Here is a 27,444-nt window from a genome sequence, read left to right on the forward strand (position 1 = left end):
TTGCCTGTCCCAACATATTTTATACTGTGCAGTTGCTGTTCTAAGTAATAACTATAGACTCTCACACTCCCCTGCCTGTCCATTGAGCTCTACAGCTTTATTGTTCATCTGCTGAGAACTCTACCGTGCACAGGGATAATTTGCTTTGAGATCACCTATGGCTTCTTCCATGTACGTCAACTTTGTATAAATTCTAGCATTTGTGTCAACTGCCCACTAGTGATGAGAGAGTATACTCGTTACTCGAAATTTGTCAAGCATGCTCGGGTGATCTCCGAGTATTTTTATGTGCTCGGAGATTTACTTTCTGTCTCCGTAGCTGCATGATTTGCAGCTGCTAGCTAGCCTGAATACATGTGGGGATTGCCTGTTTGCTAGGAAATCCCCACATGTGTTCAGGCTGTCTAGCAGCCGCAAATCATGCAGCTACAGCAACAGAAACTAAATCTCTGAGCACATCCAAAAACTCTGATTTCACCCGAGCATGCTCGGGAAATTTTGAATAATGCCTATACTAGATCATCACTACGGCCAACCATTTTTACATTTTAAAAATCATAAAAATTCTGATGGTTTAGAGTGCTTTTAAACAAGCTATTATATATGATGAATTATCATCCATTTACCTTACCCATAGTCATATAAGTTGAGGTCCCAGATTTACTAAGTCTATGAATTTGTAAAAGATCTTTAAATAAGTTTAATATAGTCTTAGGAACCCTTAGAGTATTGCACGTTTAATTTCACTCAATTGGAGGCTTTGTGAAATTTGCAATTTATTTCAAACTGGCTGAGAGACAGTTTTTTAAAAAATTCGACACAGCTGACAAATTTGTATTTAAAAGATCTGCTCATCTTTGGGAAGGAACCTTGAATTGTTGCTTAACAATTTTTATTTTTGTGTTCTCTTTTATTCCATGGTTAAAGAGCTTTTATAATATATAAATATACTTATACACTGCTCAACATTGAAAGTGCAACATAAAAGGGAAACATTTTGACATTTTGGAAATTATCTAACTAAACACATCAATTACTTCACCAGGCTCTGCCACCGTGTTTCTGACTACTAAGCACACTGCAGAAATCTCAGTGCCACAAACACCAGGCACAACACTTCCACAATCCTCTTCTGGTAAGGAATAGAGATGAGCAAGTCCATTCTTTTTTAGTCAAATTTATGTTGAATTTTAGAAAAATCACTAGATACAAAGAATTGTAACAATCTTCAATTTGTAATACTTGAATTGCCCCCAAAATGCCAGCTGCTGTTTTTCACAAAGCAGAAGACTAACATCAGCAAATTAAGTCTCATATGACATCAGATGCGATCATTCAGGCCTGTCCATAATGCCTTGCAGCTATCAATCTGCATGGTATGGAACAGCGAAACAGGATGGGCTATCCATGCCTTTGTTGCTGCTGTTGAGATTGCCAGTGCTGGCCCTGCACTGACAGACATGTCCAAAGTATTGACTGTCTATTGAGCTCTACATTTTTACTGTATTTATTTTTGGATTTCTACCTTGCAAGGTGTTTATAAACAAGAAACAGCTCTGAAAAAAATGATTTTAAAAAGCCATTGACTGATTACTTTTCAAACAACAACTCTATTTTGCAAGTAAAAAGTAGTAATTTTAGGATGGTTTGTTAAAAAGTTTGCAGCCGTTGATATGTCGCAGAGGTTAACACGTGAGGAGCGGATAGAAATTGTATTGATGTCTGGTGAACCTAGTACCCGTGTCATTGCGGCAGATTTCAATGCAAGACACCCTAGGCAAGAAAACTCTCACCATTCCCATTTTATTTAGGTGTATCCATATAAATGGCCCACCCAAAAGAGTTTGCCTCATCACTGAACATAATGTTCTGTGTAAACTGAGGGTCCTGTTCCGATTTTTGCTTTGCCCATTCTGCAAATTCAGCGCACCAATCTGGCATCAGTCGAACATCCCTTAGGCGGATATTAGCTACTCACACATGGCACCCTTACAAAATCCAATTGCTTCAGCCTCTCAATGAGGATGACCCAGATCGGCTCGCTGAATTTGCAGAATGGGCCAAACAAGAATTGGAACAGGACCCTCAGTTTACACAGGACATTATGTTCAGTGATGAGGCAAACTTTTTTGGGTGGGCCATGGTTACTCCTAAATAAAATGGGAATGGTGACAGTTTTCTTGCATAGCGTGTCTTACATTGAAATCTGCTGCAATGACATGTCAATGGCTGTAAACAAAGAGAAACTTGTAAATAACTCATGAAAGAAGAAAGATGCATTAAAATCAAGCACACCATTGTTTTTCTTGTGAAATTCTCAATAAGTTTGATGTGTCACATGACCATCTTCCCAGTGAAAAAATAAAGTTGGATCCAAAATGGCTGACTTCAAAATGGCCACCATTGTCACCACCCATCTTGAAAAGTTTTACCCCTCCCATATACTAATGTGCCACAAACAGGAAGTAGATATCACCAACCATTCCCATTTTATTTACGTGTTTCCATATACATGTCCCACCCTGTACTTTGGCATCAGTTTGAGTTTTATAATAATGAACAGGAATGTTTGCATTCTTTTTTCTTATTCTTACAAAGCTGACATTTGCTTTATCAAGAGAAGTCTCACTTGATATCAGACGCTTCGAGCAGGCTTCCCCATGATACTTTGCAGCTATCAGTTCACATGATATAGGAAAGCCATTGAGATAGGACTATCAGATCTTGTGATGCTGCTGTTGGGACTGCCAATGCTGGTCCTACTCTGCTTGATGTTTTCTCTTCTTTCCCATCATATTCTGTATTGTGCTTTGGCTGCCAACAGTTCTGCCAGTAGACAGCCACACAGAGATAGCCATTTCCTTGTTGTCCTTTGAGCTCTACAGAAAAATAAATTATTTTGTTATACTTTTTAAAAAGCCTTTTCTCTTTTACTTTACCAACTGCCAACCTTTTGCTGCTTTGATAAGATGCCTAATTTTTGGAAGGATTATTAAAAAGCTGAATATTCTTTAATTTCTAAACAACAAAACTGTTACTGCTCTCCAAAGAAGTATACTTCTTGGAACACTTTACCTCAAAAAGTTTGGTTTTCTTCCATGTACACCACCTGTGTATAAATACTGACATGGCAGTTATCAGCCCCACAAAAGTGATAATTTTTGGACCATTTGTCTATTTTAAAAAGTATAAAAAGTCTGACAGCATAGTGTGGTATTAAGCAAGCTGTTTGTTACCACTGATTAACTTTCATTTTATATATACTGTATATATATACACATATTATATATATTTATATATATGCATATATATATATATATATATATATGCACATACATTTATATTTATATATCTAAATAGATAGATTATCTGCCTATCTATGAAGGTATGTTGAGGTCACTTTGACTTTACCAAGACTGTGTATGGAATGCATGCACACGTCACTTCCACTGGGGCTGCTGTGCTCCATGGAGACGCATCTCCCTGACCGCAGATTACATCTGCGCTTACTTTGCATGGTAATTGCTACACTCCTATCAGCTGGGGATAACATTGGGAGCCCTTGTGATTGGTCACAGGGTCCTAAAGTACATCTCCCTCCTTCATACATATGTTCCCTCATCAAAGCACAAGGTAAAACGCACTTTGGGCTCACGAAGTGAACTCTTGGGTCAGTATGATTTTCAGTTTTCTCCTTGCTTACATTGCTTCATTTTCACATAACTTGTAACTATTTCTTTGCACATTCTTCTGGGCAATTTGCAATCGGTATGCACACATCACTTTATATTAGCATTTTTGCTCCTTTATATTGTGTCAACCTATTTTTTTCTTTATTTATTATATATTTATTTGAGGTTTGGAAGCATTTGGCACATTTATTCAGACCCCCATGTATTTGAGATGTCTTTAATCATGTTACCTTAAATTTAAGCATAATAATTATATTCAATCTGACAACTTCCTTTCTGATAAATTGACTCTCTTTTACCAACAATACAGATCAGTTATTCATATTTGCCATTTTTTCATGGGACTGGACGGATTCTTGTTTACCACCTCAGGTCCAATTATTTTTCTCCATTTTACTTACCTGAGGCTGTTTTTCAACCATATTGTCATTATGTATATTGATTTTGGACCAACCTCCTGTGCATTTTTATCCTTTTTGTCTTGTTGAGTTTTTTCTCTTTTTTATCTATTTTGTGGTAATTGATATTTTGTGATTTAATTTATAAAATTTGACATGTTTTCACAATATATGTTGTGTGTTATGATATAGGTTTCCATTCCAATGAGGTTACAAAATGATTTGATTATTTGTTTCTCTTTTATAACAAAACTGTATATGTGTTGGATAGCTTGAAAAATGTTCAACACAGTCCTAGGAGACCTCAGAGTATAACACATTTAATTCCAGGCCATTGGAGACTTTGCAAAATTCGCAGATTGCAGCAAAGTGATTAGCTGCAAAAGCAATTTTTTTAAAAAAAGTTTACAAATAAGAAATTTAATGGATTTTCACATCTTTAGTGAGGAAACTTTTTTTCATTTCAAACACTTCATTTTTTTGTGTTTTTTCTCTGTGGTTTAAAAAAGAACGTTTATAAATTTAAAATTTTACTTATACACCCTTCAACACAGAAAATTGCAATAACAAAAAGAAAAAGTATAGAATTATGGAAATTACAGAGTCAACAGAAATGTTAATGCTGTGCAAACGGTGAAAGAATGTAAACATTCTGGCAGTTAAATCAAAGTTACTGATTGTCAGAGAGTCATTGACATTGTACTGTGTGATGTGTTTTCCTAAAATGTACATAATGTGCCATTTATTCACAATGCATAACTAATGATGGTTTTAACTTTAAAATTTTAAGTAAAATGCATCAAAATCATAATTTCTTTTCATAGGATCTACAGTTTCAACAACTTTGACAACAACCACACCGTTTGTTCCACCCGAATCTGGTATGTTACCAACCTTAATAAGCAAGTCTCTCTTCATTAAAGTTGATTAATTTGTTTGCTGTATTTTTGTGGAACATATTTTTATTCAATAGAGATTTATTTATTTTTGTCTAACAAATTTGAACTGAAGAAAATATTTGCAGTAAGCCAGCAGCTCCTTACAAACAAGAAATCACATTATTTTCGCAACAGTCACAGTTCAATCAAATCTGGCCATTTACCTTTCCATGAGTTTCTTTAATGACTCAATTCCGTTTTTTCAGAGTCAACACATTCTCACTAAGAAACATATGGCTTAAAGCACACCTGAAAGACTAACATCTTTTTTTTTCAAAGCTTGCAGCTCTTATCTGTTTATATGTTGTGTCAATGGAAATGCCAGGAAAGACATCTGCAAGAAATAAAGTGTAGATTTATTAAAGAATTTTTGCTACAAAAAAGGAGCTGGGGAAGAAATGGTTGGGATGGAATGTGGCTACGAAAGCCAAATTCTGTGCCCACATTTTTTCCAACATCAATCACACTCCAATCTCCAGTTGGAGTGGCATATCTGATGAAGTGTATGGAGGAGCATGCCACAGATAAGATGCAGTAAATTCATAAGATACTGTTTGCCTCTTAAAAGATTCAATGCATTGTACTCCATGGAGCCCTTTCTTAAGATGTGCAAAATGCTGACATAATATATCTACAACTTGTGCATCAATTAAATCAAAAGCAACAAAAAAACAATTCTTTCTATCCAGAGTAACCAATTACAGTGTTGTTTGTTGCATAATGTGCTCTGGGAGGATGAATGTGGCAGTGTGATTATTGTTTTTGTTCTACAGTCTAGATAATTGACCTTCTGTACCTGCTCCCCCTAGCCACTTCTCCACTTTGTAATTCACTAGGTTATCAGAACAGAGAATGAAGATTTCAGCTTTCACATGCCAATCAGTAACATTTTTATTACCCCTCCATTTTCCTTGAGATGTTTTCAAATATATATTAAGCTTTTGATAAACAACTCTATTTTGGCTGCATTAAAGCACATTATGGCAACTCTGTAACTTTTTTCTAACTTGGATGACAGTAGTTCTAGTAAGCACTATCATACAGTATATAATACTCAAGTTTTTTACTCTTGAAATAAAATATTATGTAAAAATATCAAGGAGGGCTTAGATGCCTTTTTTAAAAAAAAATGTTTATGTGATGGGACTACAGTATAATCAAAGGAATGAGCTTAATTGCCGCATGTGGAATTGTGAATATTTCCCCTAATATATAGCTATTAGCACCTGCCTCATGGAGTGTTTAACCTTCCTCTGGATCAACATGTTAGATTATAGGATGAACTCAAAGAAATGATGTCTGCTTTTAACATTAAGAAACTATGAAATTATTTTAAAACATTTGTCTATTTGTGTTAAGGTAATTGTGAGGTGAGTGGAGACCCCCACTACTACACCTATGATAACCAGGTTCACCATTTCATGGGAACCTGCACCTACACTTTATCCAAACTATGTGAAGATGAGGAAAATCTGACTAACTTTAATGTGGAAGCAGCTAATGAGCACAGAGGAGGAAATACTAGAGTATCCTATGTCAAGTATGTGAACGTGGATGTACATGGAAAGAGGATCACATTGGAAAAGAACAGAGTTGTTAAGGTTAGTCTCTGCCATTTGATTCTCATACAAATAGAAAATTTACCCTCTTCACACCACAGCTGACATGTGTTGGGGAAGATGTGGGCTCTGCGCTGGAGCTCACATCAAAGGGAGAGACCTGACATGCACTGTACTTGTACTGCGCATCTCATGAAAGGGTTAGTAAGAGTGCCTGTAATTGTATGTAGAAAAGGACAGAAAATGAGCTTACATGTTGCAAGAGTAAGTACATTTAGTAACAGAGTTGGATTTTTTAACAATTGGATCTAAGAATCAATAGTTTGCTGATTTTGGAATATTTGTATTATTTATTTTTGTTAAAGTTAATTTTTTCTTTATTTACCAGGTCAATGGACAAATAGCAACATTGCCCATCTCTCTTTCACCAGACATCAATGTATTCTTAAGTGGATCTAATGTCTTGGTGACAACAGGCTTTGGACTGCAAGTGAAGTTTGATGGGAATCACAAAGTCCAAGTAAATATCCCAGGAAACTACTCTGGTAAAGTGTGTGGACTTTGCGGAAACTTCAATGGCAACGCTGCTGATGATTTCCTGAATCCTGATGGTGTACTAGAACCAGACTCAAATAGTCTTGGAAACAGTTGGCAGGTTGATAATGACACACGGTGAGAATTTGTTCTTGATTGTAGTATTTGTTTACTACTATAAAATTATCTTGAATATATATTTGTGTTGTACAGTATATGTTATATATGAAAATAAGTTGCTTAAAAATAACTGGTCACTAATTTATTTCAAAGATGCACTCCAGGAGTTGACCACCCATCCAGTTGTACTGATGAAGAAAAAGAAACCATTGAAAGTAACAGCTTCTGTGGAATCATTACAGACAAGAATGGACCATTCAAAGATTGTTATGATGTTATCAATCCTCTAGTTTACTTTGATAACTGTGTATACGACTTGTGTGAAACCAACCTGGATGGGGAGATTCTGTGTGATAGTCTCCAATCCTATGCTGAATCTTGTCAGTCTCAAAATGTTACTATTGGAGAGTGGAGAAATGACACTTTCTGTCGTAAGTAGATTCTGTCTATTACCCATTTAAACCTCTTTTTTGCACTTCCAGTATTATTAAATACACACTGAATATGCGTATCCACTATGTGGTAAAGTTTTCATCCACTACTAAAAGTCTTGGGAACATATATTAATAATCTTCATATGTCAGTATATCATCTAATATAAAAGAATATTTTTTAATAAAAATATTCCCAGTGCCTAATGGTAGCCAAGGGCGTTCTGATTTTTTTGCTCAAAAGACAGATAATTATTGTCTTTAGTCTCACACATTATGTGTTTATTGAAGTCAGTCATTATATACTGTACCTGAAAATCTGGTGACTGTCTACAAAGTGAATTATTCCTGTTTGAAGGCTTTTTCAGCACTTGATGGTTGTGATGAAATCATGATACTTGCAGTGTGATCTTCTTAGTGATTAACATATAAAAAAAACAGTCCTTAACTAATAGAGTGGGTGGGTCAGTTTTTCTTCTAATCTGTTAGAAATGGCTACTCGATTTGTGTGAACCAACCTGGATGGGGAAATTCTGTGTGATAGTCTCCAAGCCTTTGCTGAGTCTTGTCTGTCAAGCGGAGTTAGTATTGGACAATGGAGAATCGACACTTTCTGTTGTAAGACATTATCAAATCTTGCATTCTGAAAGCCACTTACAGATTTCTACTGATTTTTTTTACACTTTTTTATAGTTACAAATGTTTGAGGAAGAAACACACTCACTGCATAGTGGATTTTAAAGTTGTCATACTTCATTCTTACTAATTACCATATTTTGTGGATTATAAGACATACCAGATTATAAGACGCACCCCAAATTTTGTGCAGAAAAATGAAAAAAAAACTTTATAATCCATGCAATTTATTGCTTACTGTGGGTGATGGCTGCAGAGGAGTGGGATCCCAGGATGCTTGAGTGAGGTTATTCTGTGGACCCCAGGCTGAGAGGAAGAGGTATTTGGAGGTGCAAGGCTGTGGGTGTTCGGCGGTGGGGGGGCTCTGCTGACATTTTGTTTCAGCCCGGAACACCCGCACTTCCACGGTTTGCATTATGGTGGACCCTGGGAAAATGGACGCTGTGGGCATTGCATGCGCAGTTGTAGATTTCAACGCCGAAATCTTGTCTCCTGAAATCTCCGCAGTGAAATCTCCATCTGTGCATGCACTGCCCCCGGTAGCTATTTTCGCAGAGTCCACCACAATATAAACCATGGAAGTGCGGGACCTCCAATCTTTAACAAAATGTCAGTGGAGTCCCAGCAGCACTGTACACCTGCAGCATCACAGCTCCAAATATCCCCTCCTCCCAACTTATGGTCTGCACCATTGCCCCACTCCTGCCTCTGCCAGCAGCAACCCTATGACTCCACTTAATTGCAGCTGGTAAGTTATATTCAAATTATAAGACACACCCCCATTTTCCCCCAAATTTGTGATAAAAACAGTGCGTTTTATAATCCAAAAAATATGTTTATCAATTATTAACCACAATTAGTTGAAAGGAATATTACTTTACGAATTGATACAAGTCTGTAATACTAATGAAGTTGTTCTAACTATCCAACAAAGGTTTTCTACAGGTTAAGTTGTAACCCAAAAATGTAATACTTTATTCATTAAGGCTACTTTTTGATGTCATACTTATTTTTCATAGTGTAATGAACCTTTATGCACCATTGTTTGGTAGCACTTTGGTTTCCCTGCAGTGCAGTCTGCTCTCGCTTTTGCATACTTATTTTTCAATTAAGAATTGAATAAAATGCATAAATACTTTAGAGAAACACAAGTGATGCTAACATAGGGGAAGAGTGTTTGCTATAAACACGGAATTTGCAAAGATAAATACAGAAATTGACCAATGAATGTAATCCCTGTGACACAAAACCTTTAAATGTAATATAGTTAATGATGTAATTCATTTTCTTAGCTATTTATTTGTGTATTTATTTCTAGAACCAAAGTGTCCTCCTAACAGTCAATATCAGCATTGTGGAACTGCTTGTCCAGCCACTTGTGTCAACCCAGGAGCCCCAGACACCTGCTCTCTTCCCTGTACTGAATCCTGTATATGTGATACAGGTTATGTCCTGTACGGCAATAAGTGTGTTCCAGAAGACAAATGTGGATGCTGGGATGATGATAAGTATTATCCTGTAGACTCTGAATTCTGGACTGATGATACTTGTTCTACAAAGTGCAAATGCCCTTCAGTTGGAAGTGGCTTAGTATGTGCCAGCGATTCCTGTCCCGACAACCAGTATTGCGGAATTTCAAATGGTGCACCAGGATGCCACTATTTCACATATGGAGTTTGTCGGGTCCATAATGATCCTCACTACGACACCTTCGATAGGCTGAACCACAACTTCATGGGTCTATGCACATACACCCTTGCAAAGTTGTGCAACAGTTCTTCTTCTCCACAGTATTTCAATATTGAAGCAAAGAATGAACATCGAGGAGATCCCACAGTGTCATTTGTGAAATATGTTCTTGTCGAAGTTTATGGGCAAAAAGTTCAAATTATGAAAAATGAAAAAGATCGAGTTTTGGTGAGTAGTGCTATATTTAATCCAAAGGAAAGTATGCAGAACGCATTAAATATGTTCAAGAACCTTTTGAGGTTATATAGTTGGGAACAATGAAATTACACTTCAGTTCCAAAAAAATGATACATATGATACATATTTCACAGGTGGTTCAGCTAAAATAAAAGGTCAAACTGGACAGATGCTAAATTAATATAATTTCTATTTCTTCCAATGTTTTACAGGTCAATGAAATCTGGACTACACTTCCAGTGACATTATTTGGAGGAGCAGTGACTGTCAAATGGACTGGAAAATATGTCAGCCTCCAGACAGATTTTAAGCTGACTGTCTCATATGACTTAGATACTTCGGTGGAGGTGAAACTTCCAAGCAATTACTCTGGCCTAACTTGCGGGATGTGCGGTAACTTTAACAACCGTAGACAAGACGATTACATGATGCCTAACGGACTGCAAGCAGGGAACTCTGAACAGCTAGGACACAGCTGGATTGTAGAAGATGATGATCCACTTTGTAGTCCAGATGACCCTGAGCCCTCACCACCACCATCCTGTACACCAGAGAATGATGAGCTGTATAGAAGTGATGCCTTCTGTGGTCTTCTAATAAGTAAAGATGGTCCTTTCCATATTTGTAATTCAGTCATCGGTCCCGGTGGATTCATGGAAAGCTGCCTATTTGACATGTGTGCACTTAATGGAGATCCAGAAACTCTCTGCAGTCTATTAGCAGCCTATGCTGATGCTTGCCAGAAGGAAGGCATCTCTATATCTTGGAGAAACAGCACATTCTGTCGTAAGTATCTTCACATGTATGTTTTAATCTTTTCAAACAAGAAAATAGAACTGACCTTACCACCTATATAGATTGTATCATTAACAAGTCTTTCTTCATTTAGCTTCTGAATGTCCAGAAAACAGTAACTTCACCACATGTGCATCTGCTTGCCCCGCGACATGTGTAGACCCATATCCTTCAGGAAACTGCAGCTTGCCATGTTCTGAAGGCTGTGAGTGTCATCCTGGATATGTCATCAGTGGAGGAACATGTGTACCAGAGTCACATTGTGGCTGTTTGTACAATGACGTGTACTATAAGGTATGCAGAGAACTAATACTGTCTTTTTATTAGCTGTGTCTATGGTGTCCACATTTACTTTAATATTTTTTCTAATGACAGGAAGGAGAACAATTCATTCAAGATAACTGTGAGACTCAGTGTACCTGTTTGGGAAACAACACGGTTACCTGTTCACCAATGTCCTGTGCAGAAGACAAAATCTGTAAGGTGCAAGATGGGTTATTGGGCTGCTACCAACCAAGCACAGCAATCTGCCACATTTATGGAGATCCCCACTATACCACCTTTGATGGCACAGTCCATCACTTCCAGGGTGCATGTACTTATACTGTAGTGGAGACATGTGCTAATACATCCCGTAACTTCAGTGTCACCACCCGCAATGAGCACAGAGGAAACCCAAGTTGGACAGCCATTAATTCTGTTACACTGACTGTTGATGGAATAAAGATCCACATTGGAAAGAACAACATTGTACACGTAAGTATGATTATGTGTAAAAGAACCATCAATCTAATAAATGAAATTTATAAAGTAAAAAAGAGAAAACCACCAGGAATGGACGGAAATTAAATGGAAGGGCAGGCACAATGGTGCAAAATTAAGACAAATATAAAATATATAATTAGAAACAATTAAAATTAAAGGTTAAAATGACTTTATTAAAATATGTCACAAGATAATATACAAAGTTAATTGATGACATCAAAAATTATATGTATATATATCACAAAAATTAATAAAATGACCGCCAGTACAAAAGATATAAATATATTAAAAATTGATAGTATGGCACCACCAAGTGGCTAAACAAGATAATAGAATTATGTAATACAAAATATATCCAAGGTGGCACAAAAAATAAGATACAATGTTATAACCAGGTAAATAGCATAAAAGTGGCCAGAATAAAATAAGTATTATAACCAAATATATAGCACAAAAATGGACATGATAAATTTGAATGTTACACCTGTATATGTCCAAATAAACCAACTAAATAGCATAAGATGAAATAGTGCTAATCAAGCATAAATACCTGGAATGAGTAAGTGGCAGTAACGGTGTGGAGAAAAATGCACCCCGACATGCGTTTCGGATAAATATCCTTTGTCAGGATAGTTATGAAGGATATTTATCAGATATTTATCCTGACGAAGCATATTTATCCGAAACGCGTGTCGGGGCGCGTTTTTCTCCACACCGTTACCACAACTTACTCATTCCAGGTATTTATGCTTGATGACCACTATTTCATCTTATGTTATTTAGTTGGGTTATTTGTACATATACAAATTTATCTTGTCCATTTTTGTGCTATATATTTGGTCATAATACTTATTTTATTCTGGCCACTGTTATGCTATTTACCTGGTTATAACATTGTATCTTATTTTTTTGCGCCTCCTTGGATATATTTTGTATTACATAATTCTATTATCTTGTTTAGACACTTGGTGGTGCTATGCTATTAATTTTTAACATATTTTTTGTACTGGCGGTCTGTTTGTGTTTTCTTAATTTTTGTGATATATATACATATATTTTTTGATGCCATCAATTAGCTTTGCATATTATCTTGTGCCATATTTTAATAAAGGCATTTTAACCTTTAATTTTAATTGTTTATAATGTTATATTTGTCTTAATTTAGCACCATTGTGCCTGCCCTTCCACTTAACTTCCTTACATTCCTGGTGGTTTTCTCTTTTTTTCTTTCTCAGTCTGGATGGTCTGTGATTCAGTCCTTTAAGGGGATGTGGAGCTACTGTTTATAATATATATAATATATCTTTACAGTTTAAGATGTCTTTTATTATATTTGCATATATATTTACTTGTTGTTTTACGCCCTCTTACATTTAATATGTATTTTATAGTACAAGTCTCTTCATATGGATAGAGGGAAAATCTGGCTCCAGGGCCAATATGTTGATGCAGTTTCCCAACTCTTTATAGTTATGCTTACTTACCACTAGAAGAGTATGAATTTGTATGAATTAGACTATGGCTTTCAAGTAGAAACATTTTCCTTATGTGACTCTTTTTTTAGGTTAATGATATACATGTCATCCTTCCTGCTAATGTGTCTGGAATAATCATCACACAGAATGGCCACTATGTTACCGTCAGTACAGACTTTGGCCTTGAACTCCAGTTTAATGGAGATCATGAGTTGTTTGTGAGAGTGAAAGAGTATTACAAGGATGCACTGTGTGGATTGTGCGGTACCTACAATGATAACCGCTTTGATGACTTCATGACACCCAATGGCAGTATTGTAACATATGTCAATGACTTTGGAAACAGTTGGCAAGTACCAGATGATGGATGGATGTAAGTACAATAATAACATAAATTACTTATTTCTGATAAGGTCACTGCAAATATTGTATTCACTATATTTTTATTGCTTTCATACACTGAATTTATCACTTTTTACTTTACCATTCTGTAGCTGAATTACCAATCCCTAACATTCACAATTAATACTTGAGTTGTTTGAACACTTTACTTATCAGTAAAGCACACAAATAAGAAAAAAACATACTGTATGAATACTGAAAGATTTAGATACAAATCAGGACCAATTGGTCAATGGGTCTGTCGTTTTCATAGATAAAGCACAAAGCATATGAGGTCCCTGAATCATTATTATAGCAATCACTTTCATCCAGCCCCTTTAAGTAATTGCTTTGTTCTCAACGGTAATTACATTTTTCTGTTGCTTAGATGTGATTCCACTCCTCCACCACCACTAGTCTGTCCTCCATCTGTCCAACAAGAGGCCGAACAGAAATGCTGGATTATTAGGCAAATTAATGGACCATTCAAACCATGCCATGCTGTTATCCGTCCCCACCAATATTATGAGAGCTGTGTATTTGACCAGTGTGTCACAGGAGGAAGTGACGATTTGGTTTGCAGTGTCTTGCAATCTTATGCTACAGCTTGTGAAGCACTTGGCGTTCTCTTAGGAGACTGGATATCAAATACTATTTGTGGTAAAAATATTTTCCCAGTTTTCTTTATTTTCTCATTGTTCTTTTTATGTAATTTATTTTGCTGAACTTTCTTTACATTTTTTGCAGATCCAAACAAACCATCACCAACTCCCCCTGCAGCGTCCACTTCATTGACACACCCTCAAACAGGTAAATAATAAATATTAATGTAATTTACTGTTATTCGAGTAAAGTAAGCAATTCATTATAGCAATGAGTGTAAACTTGAACTGGAAGACATTCTCAAATGTCTGGATTAAAAAATGTGCTTTTGTGATAATGTAACGTGTGTTTAGTGCAAAATTGACTGACAAGATAGTAAAACTGATAATTAATTGTAATTTCATTGATAAATACTATGCTATATAGTAACTTATTAACTTTCTAAAAAGAAATGTTTCTAAAAATCCATAGTTTTATGTTCAGGCTATCTAGTACTTAAAAAAAATTCTTTAGAATAAATTTTATTAGTAAAATAACATAAAAAATGTAAAAAAAATATGCTTCATGACTGAGGGACACATACAATGAATCAGACCAAAGGGTTATGTGACATCTTATAATAAGTAATAATAGTAAACACACAAGTATAAATCTGCCCTATATGGATATAATAGTTAGCATTAGTGCATGAAGTATAGAGGCCTCTAGAGGAAGCAAGACAAAGCATGCATCGGGATAGAGGGACACAAGACCTAAGCTTCCATCAGCTACCTAGGCAAGTATAATGGATATGTTATCTACTACTACTTTCTATCAGGGTCTTGTCAGTGTCGGCGAACTACAACGGCTGAACAGGGTAACTCACCCACACTTCGGGAGGGCCCGGGGTCAGATACTGCAGGGAAAGCTTAGGCATGACAGGACCTGGGACGCTGAAGGTAGCAAGCGGTGAAGGACCTACGATCATGTATGGGGCTAAGGCTGGTTTCACACTTGCGTTTTTTGGCGCTGCTTTTTAGTGCAAAAAAACGCATGCGGTTTTTTCCCTATACTTTAACATGGGTGCGCATATGTGCGCATACACATGTGTTTGTACGCGTTTGTGTGTGCATGCGTTTTTTGTAGTGTGCGCTCGGGCGCACAAAATGCATCCTGTTGCATTTTTTGTGCGTTCGACTTGCCCCCCAAAAACGCATGCGCACGCAATGCGTTTTTTTACAGCAAAACACCCATTAATATCTATGGGTGCGCATACGTGCGCATTGTAATGCGCACGTATGCGCAAAAAAAGCGCATGCATTTTTAAAAAACGCACCAAAACCCGCAAAAAAACGCACACAAATGCATGATGCGTTTTTTTCATGCGTTTGTGTGCGCAAAAAACGCGCAGCAAAAAAACGCAAGTGTGAAAGTAGCCTTAGTGTCCTGCTGCTGGAGATGAATGCAGGATTCTACTACAGGGATCCTGGAGTAGAGGAGAGGGGAACTCAGGTCAGACAAACGGGGGGTCATACATGAAGAGGGCAGCACGGTACCAGAGGGACGAGCAGAGAGTAGTCAGAACGAAAGCAATGAGTCATACACAGAGATAGCAGCACAGTAGAAGAAGGGCAATCAGAGAATAGTCAGGACATAGGCAATGAGTCTTACAGTCCAGATTAACCTCTGAACTACGTAATCCCACAAGCTGAGCAAACCATGACACTTTCCATCTATTACTACTCTTAGCCCCTACACTTCATGAACTAATGGTATATATATCTTTTGTCTTTACCATTATATGTGTCATTCAGTCATGAGTAGAGTTGAGCGATACCGTCCGATACTTCAAAATATCGGATCGGAATGGATCGGCCGATCTTTAAAAAAAGTATCGGTATCGCCGATGCCGATACCGGAAGTCCCATTCAAGTCTATGAGACTTCCGGTATCGGAATTGGAAAAACCCTTTCCTGCCCTTGTACAGCCTCTCGGGGGTCTGTACGGGCCTTCCGGGGGTCTCTGCCGGCCTGCCGGGGGGCTGTGCCGGCCTGCCGGTGGGCTGTGCGGACTGCCCGGGGTCTGTACACCCTGTGGGGGTCTGTACCGGCCTGCCGGGGGGCTGTGCCGGCCTGCCGGGGGGCTGTGCACCCTGTGGGGGTCTGTACCGGCCTGCCGGGGGGCTGCGCTGATGTCCGGGGGTCCGTGCAGGCATCGTCCGATGGGACTACAAGTCCCATCGGGCGATGCCTGCTACCATGACAGTGATTGACACATTAGCCAATGATGGGACCGTAGTAGTCCCATCATCCGGCTAATGTGTTAAATGTAAAAAAAAAAAAAAAAAATACTACATACATACATACTACATATATACTACATGCATACTACATATATACTACATGCTACATACATAGTACATATATACTACATGCATGCTACATACATACTACATGCTACATATATACTACATGCATACTACATACATACTGCATGCTACATACATAGTACATATATACTACATGCATGCTACATACATACTACATGCTACATATATACTACATGCATGCTACATACATACTGCATGCTACATATATACTACATGCATACTACATACATACTGCATGCTACATACATAGTATATATATACTACATGCATGCTACATACATACTACATGCTACATATATACTACATGCATACTACATACTTACTGCATGCTGCATACATAGTACATATATACTACATGCATGCTACATACATACTACATACTACATATATACTACATGCATACTACATACATACTGCATGCTACATACATAGTACATATATACTACATGCATGCTACATACATACTACATGCTACATATATACTACATGCATGCTACATACATACTACATGCATGCTACATACATACGACATGCTACATATATACTATATACATACTACATGCATGCTACATACATACTACATGCTACATACATACCACATATATACTACATACATACTACATGCATGCTACATACATACTACATGGTACATACATACTACATACATGCTACATACATACTACATGCTACATACATACTACATGCATGCTACATACATACTACATGCTAAATACATACTACATACATACTACATACATACTACATGCATGCTACATACAATACATTCATACAATACATACATAGACATACAGTACATATAACATAGAGTAACATACTTACCAATTCTTGTCACATTGTTCCCCGAAGCCATTGTCTTTTACGGAATAAATATTAACATAACAAACCACAAAAATACTCACCCATGATCCAAAGCAGTCCACGAGTGTGTCCCACGACGATCTTGGGTAGAGAACTGCAGCATCAGCTGATGCTGCCGCTCTCTACGGGCTGCAGGAATCCAATGACGGAAGGTAGGTATCCTTCCGCACTGTATTCCTCCGCCACTTAAAAAAAAAAAGTCCCTAGTCTCACTTTATGCCATTGCTGCGTGGGAAATTCCCACACAGCTTTTACCATAAAGTGAGACTAGGGACTTTTTTTTTTTAAGTGGCGGAGGAATACAGTGCGGAAGGATACCTACCTTCCGTCATTGGATTCCTGCAGCCCGTAGAGAGCGGCAGCATCAGCTGATGCTGCAGTTCTCTACCCAAGATCGTCATGGGACACACTCATGGACTGCTTCGGATCATGGGTGAGTATTTTTGTGGTTTGTTATGTTAATATTTATTCCGTAAAAGACAATGGCTTCGGGGAACAATGTGACAAGTATTGGTAAGTATGTTACTCTATGTTATATGTACTGTATGTCTATGTATGTATTGTATGTAGCATGCATGTAGTATGTATGTAGCATGTATGTAGTATGTATGTAGTATATATGTGGTATGTATGTAGCATGTAGTATGTATGTAGCATGCATGTAGTATGTATGTAGCATGTATGTAGCATGTAGTATGTATGTAGCATGCATGTAGCATGTATGTAGCATGCATGTAGTATGTATGTAGTATATATGTGGTATGTATGTAGCATGTAGTATGTATGTAGCATGCATGTAGTATATATGTAGTATGTATGTAGTATGTATGTAGCATGCATGTAGTATGTATGTAGTATATATGTGGTATGTACGTAGCATGTAGTATGTATGTAGCATGCATGTAGTATGTATGTAGTATATATGTGGTATGTATGTAGCATGTAGTATGTATGTAGCATGCATGTAGTATGTATGTAGTATATATGTGGTATGTATGTAGCATGTAGTATGTATGTAGCATGCATGTAGTATATATGTAGTATGTATGTAGCATGTAGTATGTATGTAGCATGCATGTAGTATATATGTAGTATGTATGTAGCATGTAGTATGTATGTAGCATGCATGTATGTAGTATGTAGCATGTATGTAGCATGCATGTAGTATGTATGTAGCATGCATGTAGTATGTATGTAGTATATATGTAGTATGTATGTATGTAGTAATTTTTTTTTTTTTTTTTACATTCAACACATTAGCCGGATGATGGGACTACTACTGTCCCATCATTGGCTAATGTGTCAATCACTGTCATGGTAGCAGGCATCGCCCGATGGGACTTGTAGTCCCATCGGACGATGCCTGCATAGACTCCCGGACATCAGCACAGCCCCCCGGCAGGCCGGCAGAGCCCCCCGGCAGGCCGGTACAGACCCCCACAGGGTGCACAGACCACCGGCAGGCCGGCACAGCCCCCCGGCAGGCCGGTACAGACCCCGGGCAGTCCACACAGCCCCCCTGCAGGCCGGCAGAGACCCCCGGAAGGCCCGAAATGACGGCGCATCATGATGCGCACACACTGCGCATCATGATTACGTCATTTCGGCTGTCAATCAACTTTGAACTTCCGATTCCGATTCCGGAATCCGATATGACAAAAGTATCGGAAGTCAGTATCGGAATTCCGATACCGCTAATATCGGCCGATACCCGATACTTGCGGTATCGGAATGCTCAACACTAGTCATGAGGCATGGATGCTTTTAAATGTTTGTATGTTATTTTACTAAGAAAATTTATACTAAGGATTTTTTGAGTTCAGTTTGTTTGTCCTGAGCTGTACACCTACATGATATTCACCAATAAATTCAGAGGACATTTAATGGATTGATTCTTTCTAATACTTCAATCAGAAATAGGCTATATTTAGCAATATTCTTTCATGTCAAGAAATAGGCTATATTTAGCAATATTCTTTTGTGTCAAGAAATAGGCTATATTTAGCAATATTCTTTGGTGTCAAGAAATAGGCTATATTTAGCAATATTCTTTGGAGTCAAGAAAGAGGCTATATTTAGCAATATTCTTTGGTGTCAAGAAATAGGCTATATTTAGCAATATTCTTTGGTGTCAAGAAATAGGCTATATTTAGCAATATTCTTTGGAGTCAAGAAATAGGCTATATTTAGCAATATTCTTTGGTGTCAAGAAATAGGCTATATTTAGCAATATTCTTTGGTATTTTGTAAATTGCTGGTAATATGTGTAACCCAATCACTGTATTGCAAAAATGTAGTGTTGTGCCATTTCTGACCTGGAGTTTTAATCAATCACACTTTTTATAATACAATATACTTATTTTTTAGATTCAACCATTTCTTTAACTACTCTAAGTCCAACAACAACAACAACAACAACAACAACTACTACTACTACTACTGTAACAACACCTTTGATCATCAGTAAGTGCCTCAAGTTTGAAAAGACCATGATTAATCTTAAAGGATTGAAAAACAATGTTTTTTCTATAATAAAACAAGCTGTGATTCTATGTAACTGATTGTATCATACTGTACCCATGAGTTAAAATGGAAACAAATGAATTCCAGCTGATCATTGGGCATTAGAGCAGCCCAATCTACAGCAACAACCAAACACAAATCTACATTGTAAGCTGTTAGAATGTAGCTTCATGAATTATTTTACTTTTCCTAAACTGAATATTAGACTTTCAATTTCTAAAATCAACTGGAAAAACATTACAATATATGTTGTTTTTGCGTGAAGGAAAATCACAGTATCGCTGGCTATCTTTGAAACATGCTTAATAACATTTGTGTTTTTTTACATCAGTTATGGATGTTTGGTTTTTCTCTCATCCAAGTTCAGAAATGTTCATAAAGATCAGTTTTGATTGTTGAAAGTAAAAATAGCAATGCAGTTTGGACTAATATTACTTTTTACATGCTTTATTCCAGCTTTTTCAATCTGCAGTGCCTCTGGAGATCCTCATTATAACACCTTTGATGGTACAGTTCTCCATTACATGGGGAACTGCAGCTACACTCTTACAAAACTATGCAATGTAACACCCAGTGAATTCCCATACTTCCATGTCTACACCACCAATGAGCACAGAGGATCCAACACTAAAGTATCATACATTCAATCAGTACATGTTGAAGTGTACTACACTGATTTCACATTGCTGAAGAACAAAAAGTTGAACGTAAGTTTCCTGCATTCTTCAAAAATCATGTCCTTATTGGAAAGGAAACTACTATAAATGAAAATATAATTAATGTCGGAACACGTATGTAGTCGATAATAAGGGAAACCATAGTCCCAACTAAATGTAAATAGGGAACTTCAGATAATACTTAAACCTATAATAATATGGAATTAATAACCCCAAAAAGACAAATTGTATATGAAAAATAGATAGAGAAATATCAAATTGTATGACAAATCTAAAATTGTACACAATAATAGGGTATCAAGGTAGGTCAATGGTGAAGACACAAAAAATCAAGGCGCTGAAAGGGATAAAAATAAATTTACTATATTTAAGGCTAGCACAGAATACTGTGATCAATAATAACAATAGGATCTATGCTCAGGGGTTTTAAGAAATAAATACAAAGATATACCCATAACTGCAGCAGAAAACCGTACAGCCTATGGCTCACAGAAAATAGCAAATATCCTGAGAGCAATTAAGCTATTGTACATCTCTAAATATATATCCAGCAACAACTCTAGTAATATTAGCATTTACCCATGTAAAAACACGTCCCACTATGCTCACGCAGCCCCGATACGACTTTTGAGTGGGCTTCCTCAGAGGGAGCTGTGTGAAAAGAAATGAACACATGACCCAAGAGCCAGTCTGTCCCTGTACATCTACATACATGTCTGTGAAGCAATAGTACTGAGTTACAGAGCCTGGTTTACATTATTATGTGTCATAAATAGTTTTTTTATTTTCCAGTTTAATTGATGTTTACTAAATGTGTTATAGGTTGATGGACAGAGAACAAACCTCCCAGCTGCTCTAGATAGTAGAGTCAAAGTGCACATCAGTGGCAGTTATATAATTTTGGCTACAGACTTTGGACTGCAAGTGAAGTTTGATGGTAACCATTACACTGATGTTTCCCTTCCATCAACAATCAAGGGTGATGTGTGTGGTCTGTGCGGTAAGACATACTTTTGAATCTACTTACAGTGTATAGGCTTCAAGGAAGTTATCAGTTTTGAGTAACTGTCAATATTCTTACCTTTTAGGCAACTACAATGGCATTGCGGCAGATGACTATTTGAAGCCTGATGGCAGCACAGCATCAGATTCAAAAGACCTTGGTGATAGCTGGCTGGTTGACAAAGATAATAATGAGTAAGTGTGGGAAATGTTGCATTATTGATTCCATTTTTAAATGTGATTATAGAAAAATATTTCCATTAAAAATGATAAATTGATTTGCAGTTCATACATTTATTGCTATTTCTAAAGAAATGTTCTTGTATTGAGGTCCACTAAGCTTAAATTGCAGACTATTAGAATATTCGAATTTGGATAGATACTTTCACAATTCACTGAGCCTTTAGTTGTTGATGGGATATTACAAGATTGGAAAACAGCGGCTCAGTTGTAAATTGGTTGTCTTTGGTATTTTGGCTCACCCATATTTACTTTGACTTTTTGTAAATGTTATCTGCAAATTAGTGTTATTTCTTTTCAAAGAAACGGCCTGTCTTTCAATGTTATAATGGCATCCTTCATTGTATATCCCTAAATTCCAATATCACAGTCATTTAGTTCAACAAATTATTACGTTTAATAGAACGCTGGTATAAATACAATGTGTCAATGTTATAACAGTATTAAAACACAGTTTATCCTACATATAGGCCCTATGTATAATAAATTTGTTTGTCATGTTTTGAAGGTGTGGTAGTCAGGACCTAGAAGACTGTGATCTAAATCTCATAGCAGAGTACAGCAGGAGCACACTTTGTGGCATTATAACTGATACATCAGGTAATATATATAGTTTTTATAATGAAAAAACAGTATGTTTATTTATATAATTGAATACTTTTACCAATATTTTGACAATCAAGCAGGGATTTTTTTAACAATCATATACACAAAAAACTCATTAGATCTCTCTACTATTTTTCTAGGAATTTTCAAGGACTGCCATGCTCTTGTGAATCCTGATAATTTCTTTGAAAACTGTGTATTGGACATGTGTTTCACTGGTGGCGAGTCAAATTCCCTTTGCTATGCTGTGCAAGCATATGCTCAACAATGCTCAGATGCTGGAAAATGCGTTGAATGGAGATCAGACACCTTCTGCCGTAAGTATTACATATATATTTCAATTTGTATTCCAGCTATTATTCCTACCAATGAAAACTGAGCTTAAGGCTCTCATATACATTTGATAAAAGTTGATGAAAATGAACGATGTTAAGCAAAACAATCCTTCATGGAGTTAAAAACTTAGGAGCAATCATTTCAGCCAAATGAGCCCAGAAAGTTTTCACTTAAAATTAAGTTGGTGGCATTTGATCTTCTTGGGAGAAAGAAGAACTAATAATCTTCTGGGAATATTCTTTCAATGAAAGTTGAATAGTTCATGAAAAATCTTTCTTTGAAACAAGTTTTCTAGAAATATAGTTCATTTGTTGACTGGTGAGATGCTCATCGGTCCTCGTGTTATTACTTATTCTCTGTAAGCAGCTATCTCTCGCAATACTCTTGGAATGTATGTTTCAGCATCTCATCTATGCAACCACTAGCCAATCAAGTCTGTCCTTAGGACCAATGAGGTTCCAAGTGATTGGATCTCTACCAATCTTCAAGTTAATGTTTGTGTTGGGATTGTTGGGAATTTTTATTGCCATAATATTTTATTCAGCATTGACAATTGAATAAAAGTTGCTCACAGTTGAGTCTCAATCTGGACATTCTTCAGATAACTTATGTCTGGCAAACTTTGTTTCAATATTTTCTAGCAATTTCTTGTCCTGCAAGAAGCTATTATAAGAGCTGTGGTACCACATGCCCAGACACTTGCTTCAACTCTCCACCAGTGGCACTGTGCAAGGCTGAAGCAGTAGAAGGTTGCTTCTGTAATGACTCTTATGTCCTAAGTGGAGACAGATGTGTTTCTTCAAGTGAGTGTGGATGCACTGATGAAAATAACAACTCCTATCAGGTAAGGCCTCTGTAGTCTTTAATATAGATCTGTAAAAATAATATTATTTAATTACTTCTTGAGCTATGTTATGAACTCTTTCATATGTTGTCTTCAGCTCGGAGAAAGTTGGTTTACCCATGAGAACTGCACACAGCGCTGCATATGCAATAGTAATAACAACATCACGTGTGAAAATTGGCAATGTGGAGTCTATGAACATTGCAAACGGCAGGATGGAGTGCTGGGATGTCAATCCTCTGGTTTGTATTGCATTGACAGTTTATGTTCTAGCATGTGTACTGTATGTATCAAGTATTTATATCTATACTTATATATATTGTAGGGATTCACGCTCTCAGGTAGGCATTAGGTAGCACTCAAACAGGCAGTTTTATAATTTTCATAAAACATCAATCGATTCAAAACAAAGCAGCCTCTCCTGGACACAAAGGTATAGCAGAAAATAAACAGTTATTTCAGCGCGGAACATATATGTCAGTGCCTGCTCACCCAAACAGATTACAGTCCTTTCTTCTGCAGCAACCTTTATATACAGAAGAGGTATGGTCCCACCAGTCTCGCTATCCCCTTCAGCCTGAGCTCTAGCAGCTTCCAGCCCCAAACAGAAGTGTTCATCTCCATGCACAGTTCACACTGAACAGGCTGCAATTTCCACACATTACTCTGCAGCTCCAACACACAGACTGTGCAACTTTTCTAGCTGTCTTGTGCAATCTCTCTTGTTTCTCTCCCAGTTCCAGCTAATATTTTTTGCTGGTCACTCACCAGGTTCAATAACCAGCACTTTGCTCAGCATCCATCAGACTAACACAATGTGAACACTTTTCATGGTTCTTAGTCAAAGCTAGTCAGGCACATCTAATTAAAACCTGCAGTACTGGGATCTAACCCAACCCCACCTCGCTTTGCCACTATATATTTATATGCAAGCCTACAGCCTGCAATGATCCTCGGTCTACTGAACCACCGCACAACCAGCTCTACTCTCTCCTAGTGTATCCTCACCCATCCCTGTAGACTGTGAGCCCTCGCGGGCAGGGTCCTCTCTCCTTCTGTAATTGTGTGTCCCTTGTCTTGCACATGTTTATTGTACTTGTCTATATTTCCCCTTTTACCATGTAAAGCGCCATGGAATAAATGGCGCTATATAAATAAATAATAATAATAATATATACACTGCTCAAAAAACTAAAGGGAAAACTAAAATGCCACATCCTAGATATCACTAAATTAAATATTCCAGCTACAAATCTTTATTTATTACAAAGTGGAATGTGTTGAGAACAATAAAACATACAAAAATCAATGCAAATCAAAATTGATATTCCATGGAGGTCTGGATTTGGATTGATACTCAAAATCAATGTTGGAAACCAAATTACAGGCTGATCTAACTTCAGTGGAAATGCCTCAAAACAAGGAGATGATGCTATGTAGTGTGTAGCCTCCTTGTGCCTGCATGACCTCCCTATAATGCCTGGACATTCTCCTGATGAAGTGGAGGATGTTTTCTTCTGATGGAACTCCTCACAGATCTGCATTAAAGCATCAGTCAACTCCTGGACAGTCTGAGGTACAACGTAGTGTTGGTGGATGGAATGAGACATGATGTCCTAGATGTGCTCAAGTGGATTCAGGTCTGGGGAACGGGCAGTCCAATCCATAGCACCAATGCCTTTATTATGCAGGAACTGCTGACACATTTCAGCCACATGAGGCCTAGCATTGTCATGCATCAGAAGAAACCCAGGGCCCACTGCACCTGCATATGGTCTCACAATGCATCTGAGGATCTCATCCCGGTACGTAATGGCAGTCATAATACCTCTGACTAGCACTTGAAGGTCTGTGTGGCCTTCCAAAGAAATGCCACCCCACACCATTACTGACCCACTGCCAAACCGATCATGCTGGAGGCTGTTTTAGGCAATAGAGCATTCTTTACTGTGTCACCAGATTGTGTCATGTCTGTCACATGTGCTTAGTGTGAACCTGCTCTCATCCATGAAGAACAAAGGGCATCAATGTCAAATCTGCCAATCTTGGTGTTCTCTGACTAATGCCAATCGCCATGCATGGTGTAAGAGTGTAAGCACTACACCCACTTATGGACATTGGGTCCTCAAACATCCCTCATGGAATCTATTTCTGACAGTTTGAGCAGAAACATGAATTTAAGTGGGGTACTGGAGATCATTTGGAGAGTTCTGGAGCTGCTCCTCCTGTTCCTCCTTGCACAAAGGAAGATGTAGTGGTACTGCTGCTATGTTGTTGCCGTCCTATGGCCCCCTCCACATTTCCTGGTGTACTGGCCTGTCTCCTGGTATCATCCCCATGCCCTGGACACTGTGCTGACAGACACAACTACCCTTCTTGCCACAACTTGCATTGATGTGCCATCCTGGTTGAACTGCACTACCTGATCAAGCTCTGTGGGTTGTACAGTAGAAACCGCCTTATGTTGATGAACTTCTAGGGATGAGAGCAAAGACAAAATGCAAAAGTGACCAAAACAACAACGAAAAAGGATGAGAATAGAGAAATTGTCCGTTGTCACCACCTGCAGAACCACTATATATATTTATATATATGTACAGTATATGCAAAATCTAGAAGAAAATTTTAATGAGAGGATAAAGATAGTAAATAAATAATAATGTGGTCCCAAAGATATGTCTATGTTTAATTACAAGATTACAAGTTATATGGATAAAATCAAAATATAGCAGAATAAATCTGTTGACACAGTATCAAAAAATATATTTGGTGTCAATATATATCTGCTATTCATAAATTGGTGTATATTCTTTCCTACAGGTATTGGCGCTTGCCATATTTTTGGAGATCCCCACTTCAACACATTTGATAAAGTTGTACACAGCTTCATGGGTACATGTACTTATTTTCTGGTGGACATATGTGTCAAGAGGAGCGTCATTCCATTTACCATCAAAGGAAAAACAGAGGACCGTGGAAAAAGGACAGCAACATACCTGAAAGAAGTTTATATTGATATTTATGGACTACATATCACCTTGCAGAAAGACAGGAAAATTCTTGTAAGATTTACATTTATATACTAATTAGTAAATATATTTGTTTTATTTTATATTAAAATTATCTATCTACCTATCTATCTATTTTTTATAAATCAGTCTATCTCATTACTTTGCAGCAATGTTTGTCCTTATTTTTGATAAGATAATGCTGAAAAGCATGCATAATTAGGTTATTTAATTCCTCTTTAATAACAGGTGGATAACACACGAATCCAAACACCATGGTCAGGAAATGTGAATGGGCTCACTATTGGAAATGTTGGTCTTTACACTGTGGTGACCACAGACTTTGGAATGTTTGTGAAGTTTGATGGAAATCACCATTTGGAGGTTGTCCTCCCTACCGCTTACTATGGCAAGGTCAGTTCTAGTGGTTTTAGCTTTAGAACTAACTGCAATACAGGAATTTTTGTTCACAACATGTAATGAATTTCTCTTTGCTGTGACGTAACAGGTGTGTGGTATGTGCGGTAATTTCAACGGTCTGCAAAATGATGAATTACTTATGCCAAATGGACTTCAAGCAGCCAATGTTGTACAATTTGGAAACAGCTGGAAATCGGAAATAGACAGTGAATTAAAGTAACTACAACTATTCTCGTATTATTTACAGGTTGTCTGTTGTTTGTACAGGTTTACCCCAATGTGCAGGAA

At 37.3% G+C, this 27,444-nt stretch overlaps 1 protein-coding gene across 1 annotated transcript in view; it reads left to right on the forward strand.

Moving 5' to 3' along the window:
- LOC141092728 (IgGFc-binding protein-like) overlaps positions 1-27,444 on the forward strand; it is a 273,657-nt gene that overhangs the window by 233,978 nt on the left and 12,235 nt on the right. The window contains exons 77-98 of the mRNA XM_073579121.1: positions 4,915-4,971; positions 6,388-6,629; positions 6,976-7,259; positions 7,395-7,672; positions 9,627-10,225; positions 10,447-11,020; positions 11,124-11,323; positions 11,405-11,785; positions 13,359-13,642; positions 14,039-14,310; positions 14,398-14,460; positions 19,868-19,963; positions 20,480-20,730; positions 21,523-21,700; positions 21,789-21,897; positions 22,451-22,542; positions 22,689-22,865; positions 23,526-23,728; positions 23,826-23,970; positions 26,549-26,790; positions 26,986-27,150; positions 27,245-27,372. Coding sequence (XP_073435222.1) covers positions 4,915-4,971; positions 6,388-6,629; positions 6,976-7,259; positions 7,395-7,672; positions 9,627-10,225; positions 10,447-11,020; positions 11,124-11,323; positions 11,405-11,785; positions 13,359-13,642; positions 14,039-14,310; positions 14,398-14,460; positions 19,868-19,963; positions 20,480-20,730; positions 21,523-21,700; positions 21,789-21,897; positions 22,451-22,542; positions 22,689-22,865; positions 23,526-23,728; positions 23,826-23,970; positions 26,549-26,790; positions 26,986-27,150; positions 27,245-27,372 — 5,020 coding nt within the window. The remainder of the gene's footprint in view (positions 1-4,914; positions 4,972-6,387; positions 6,630-6,975; positions 7,260-7,394; positions 7,673-9,626; positions 10,226-10,446; positions 11,021-11,123; positions 11,324-11,404; positions 11,786-13,358; positions 13,643-14,038; positions 14,311-14,397; positions 14,461-19,867; positions 19,964-20,479; positions 20,731-21,522; positions 21,701-21,788; positions 21,898-22,450; positions 22,543-22,688; positions 22,866-23,525; positions 23,729-23,825; positions 23,971-26,548; positions 26,791-26,985; positions 27,151-27,244; positions 27,373-27,444) is intronic.

This window comes from Dendrobates tinctorius, unplaced genomic scaffold (assembly GCF_039654945.1).
Source record: "Dendrobates tinctorius isolate UK_male_01 unplaced genomic scaffold, ASM3965494v1 ptg000060l, whole genome shotgun sequence".
NCBI lineage: Eukaryota > Metazoa > Chordata > Amphibia > Anura > Dendrobatidae > Dendrobates > Dendrobates tinctorius.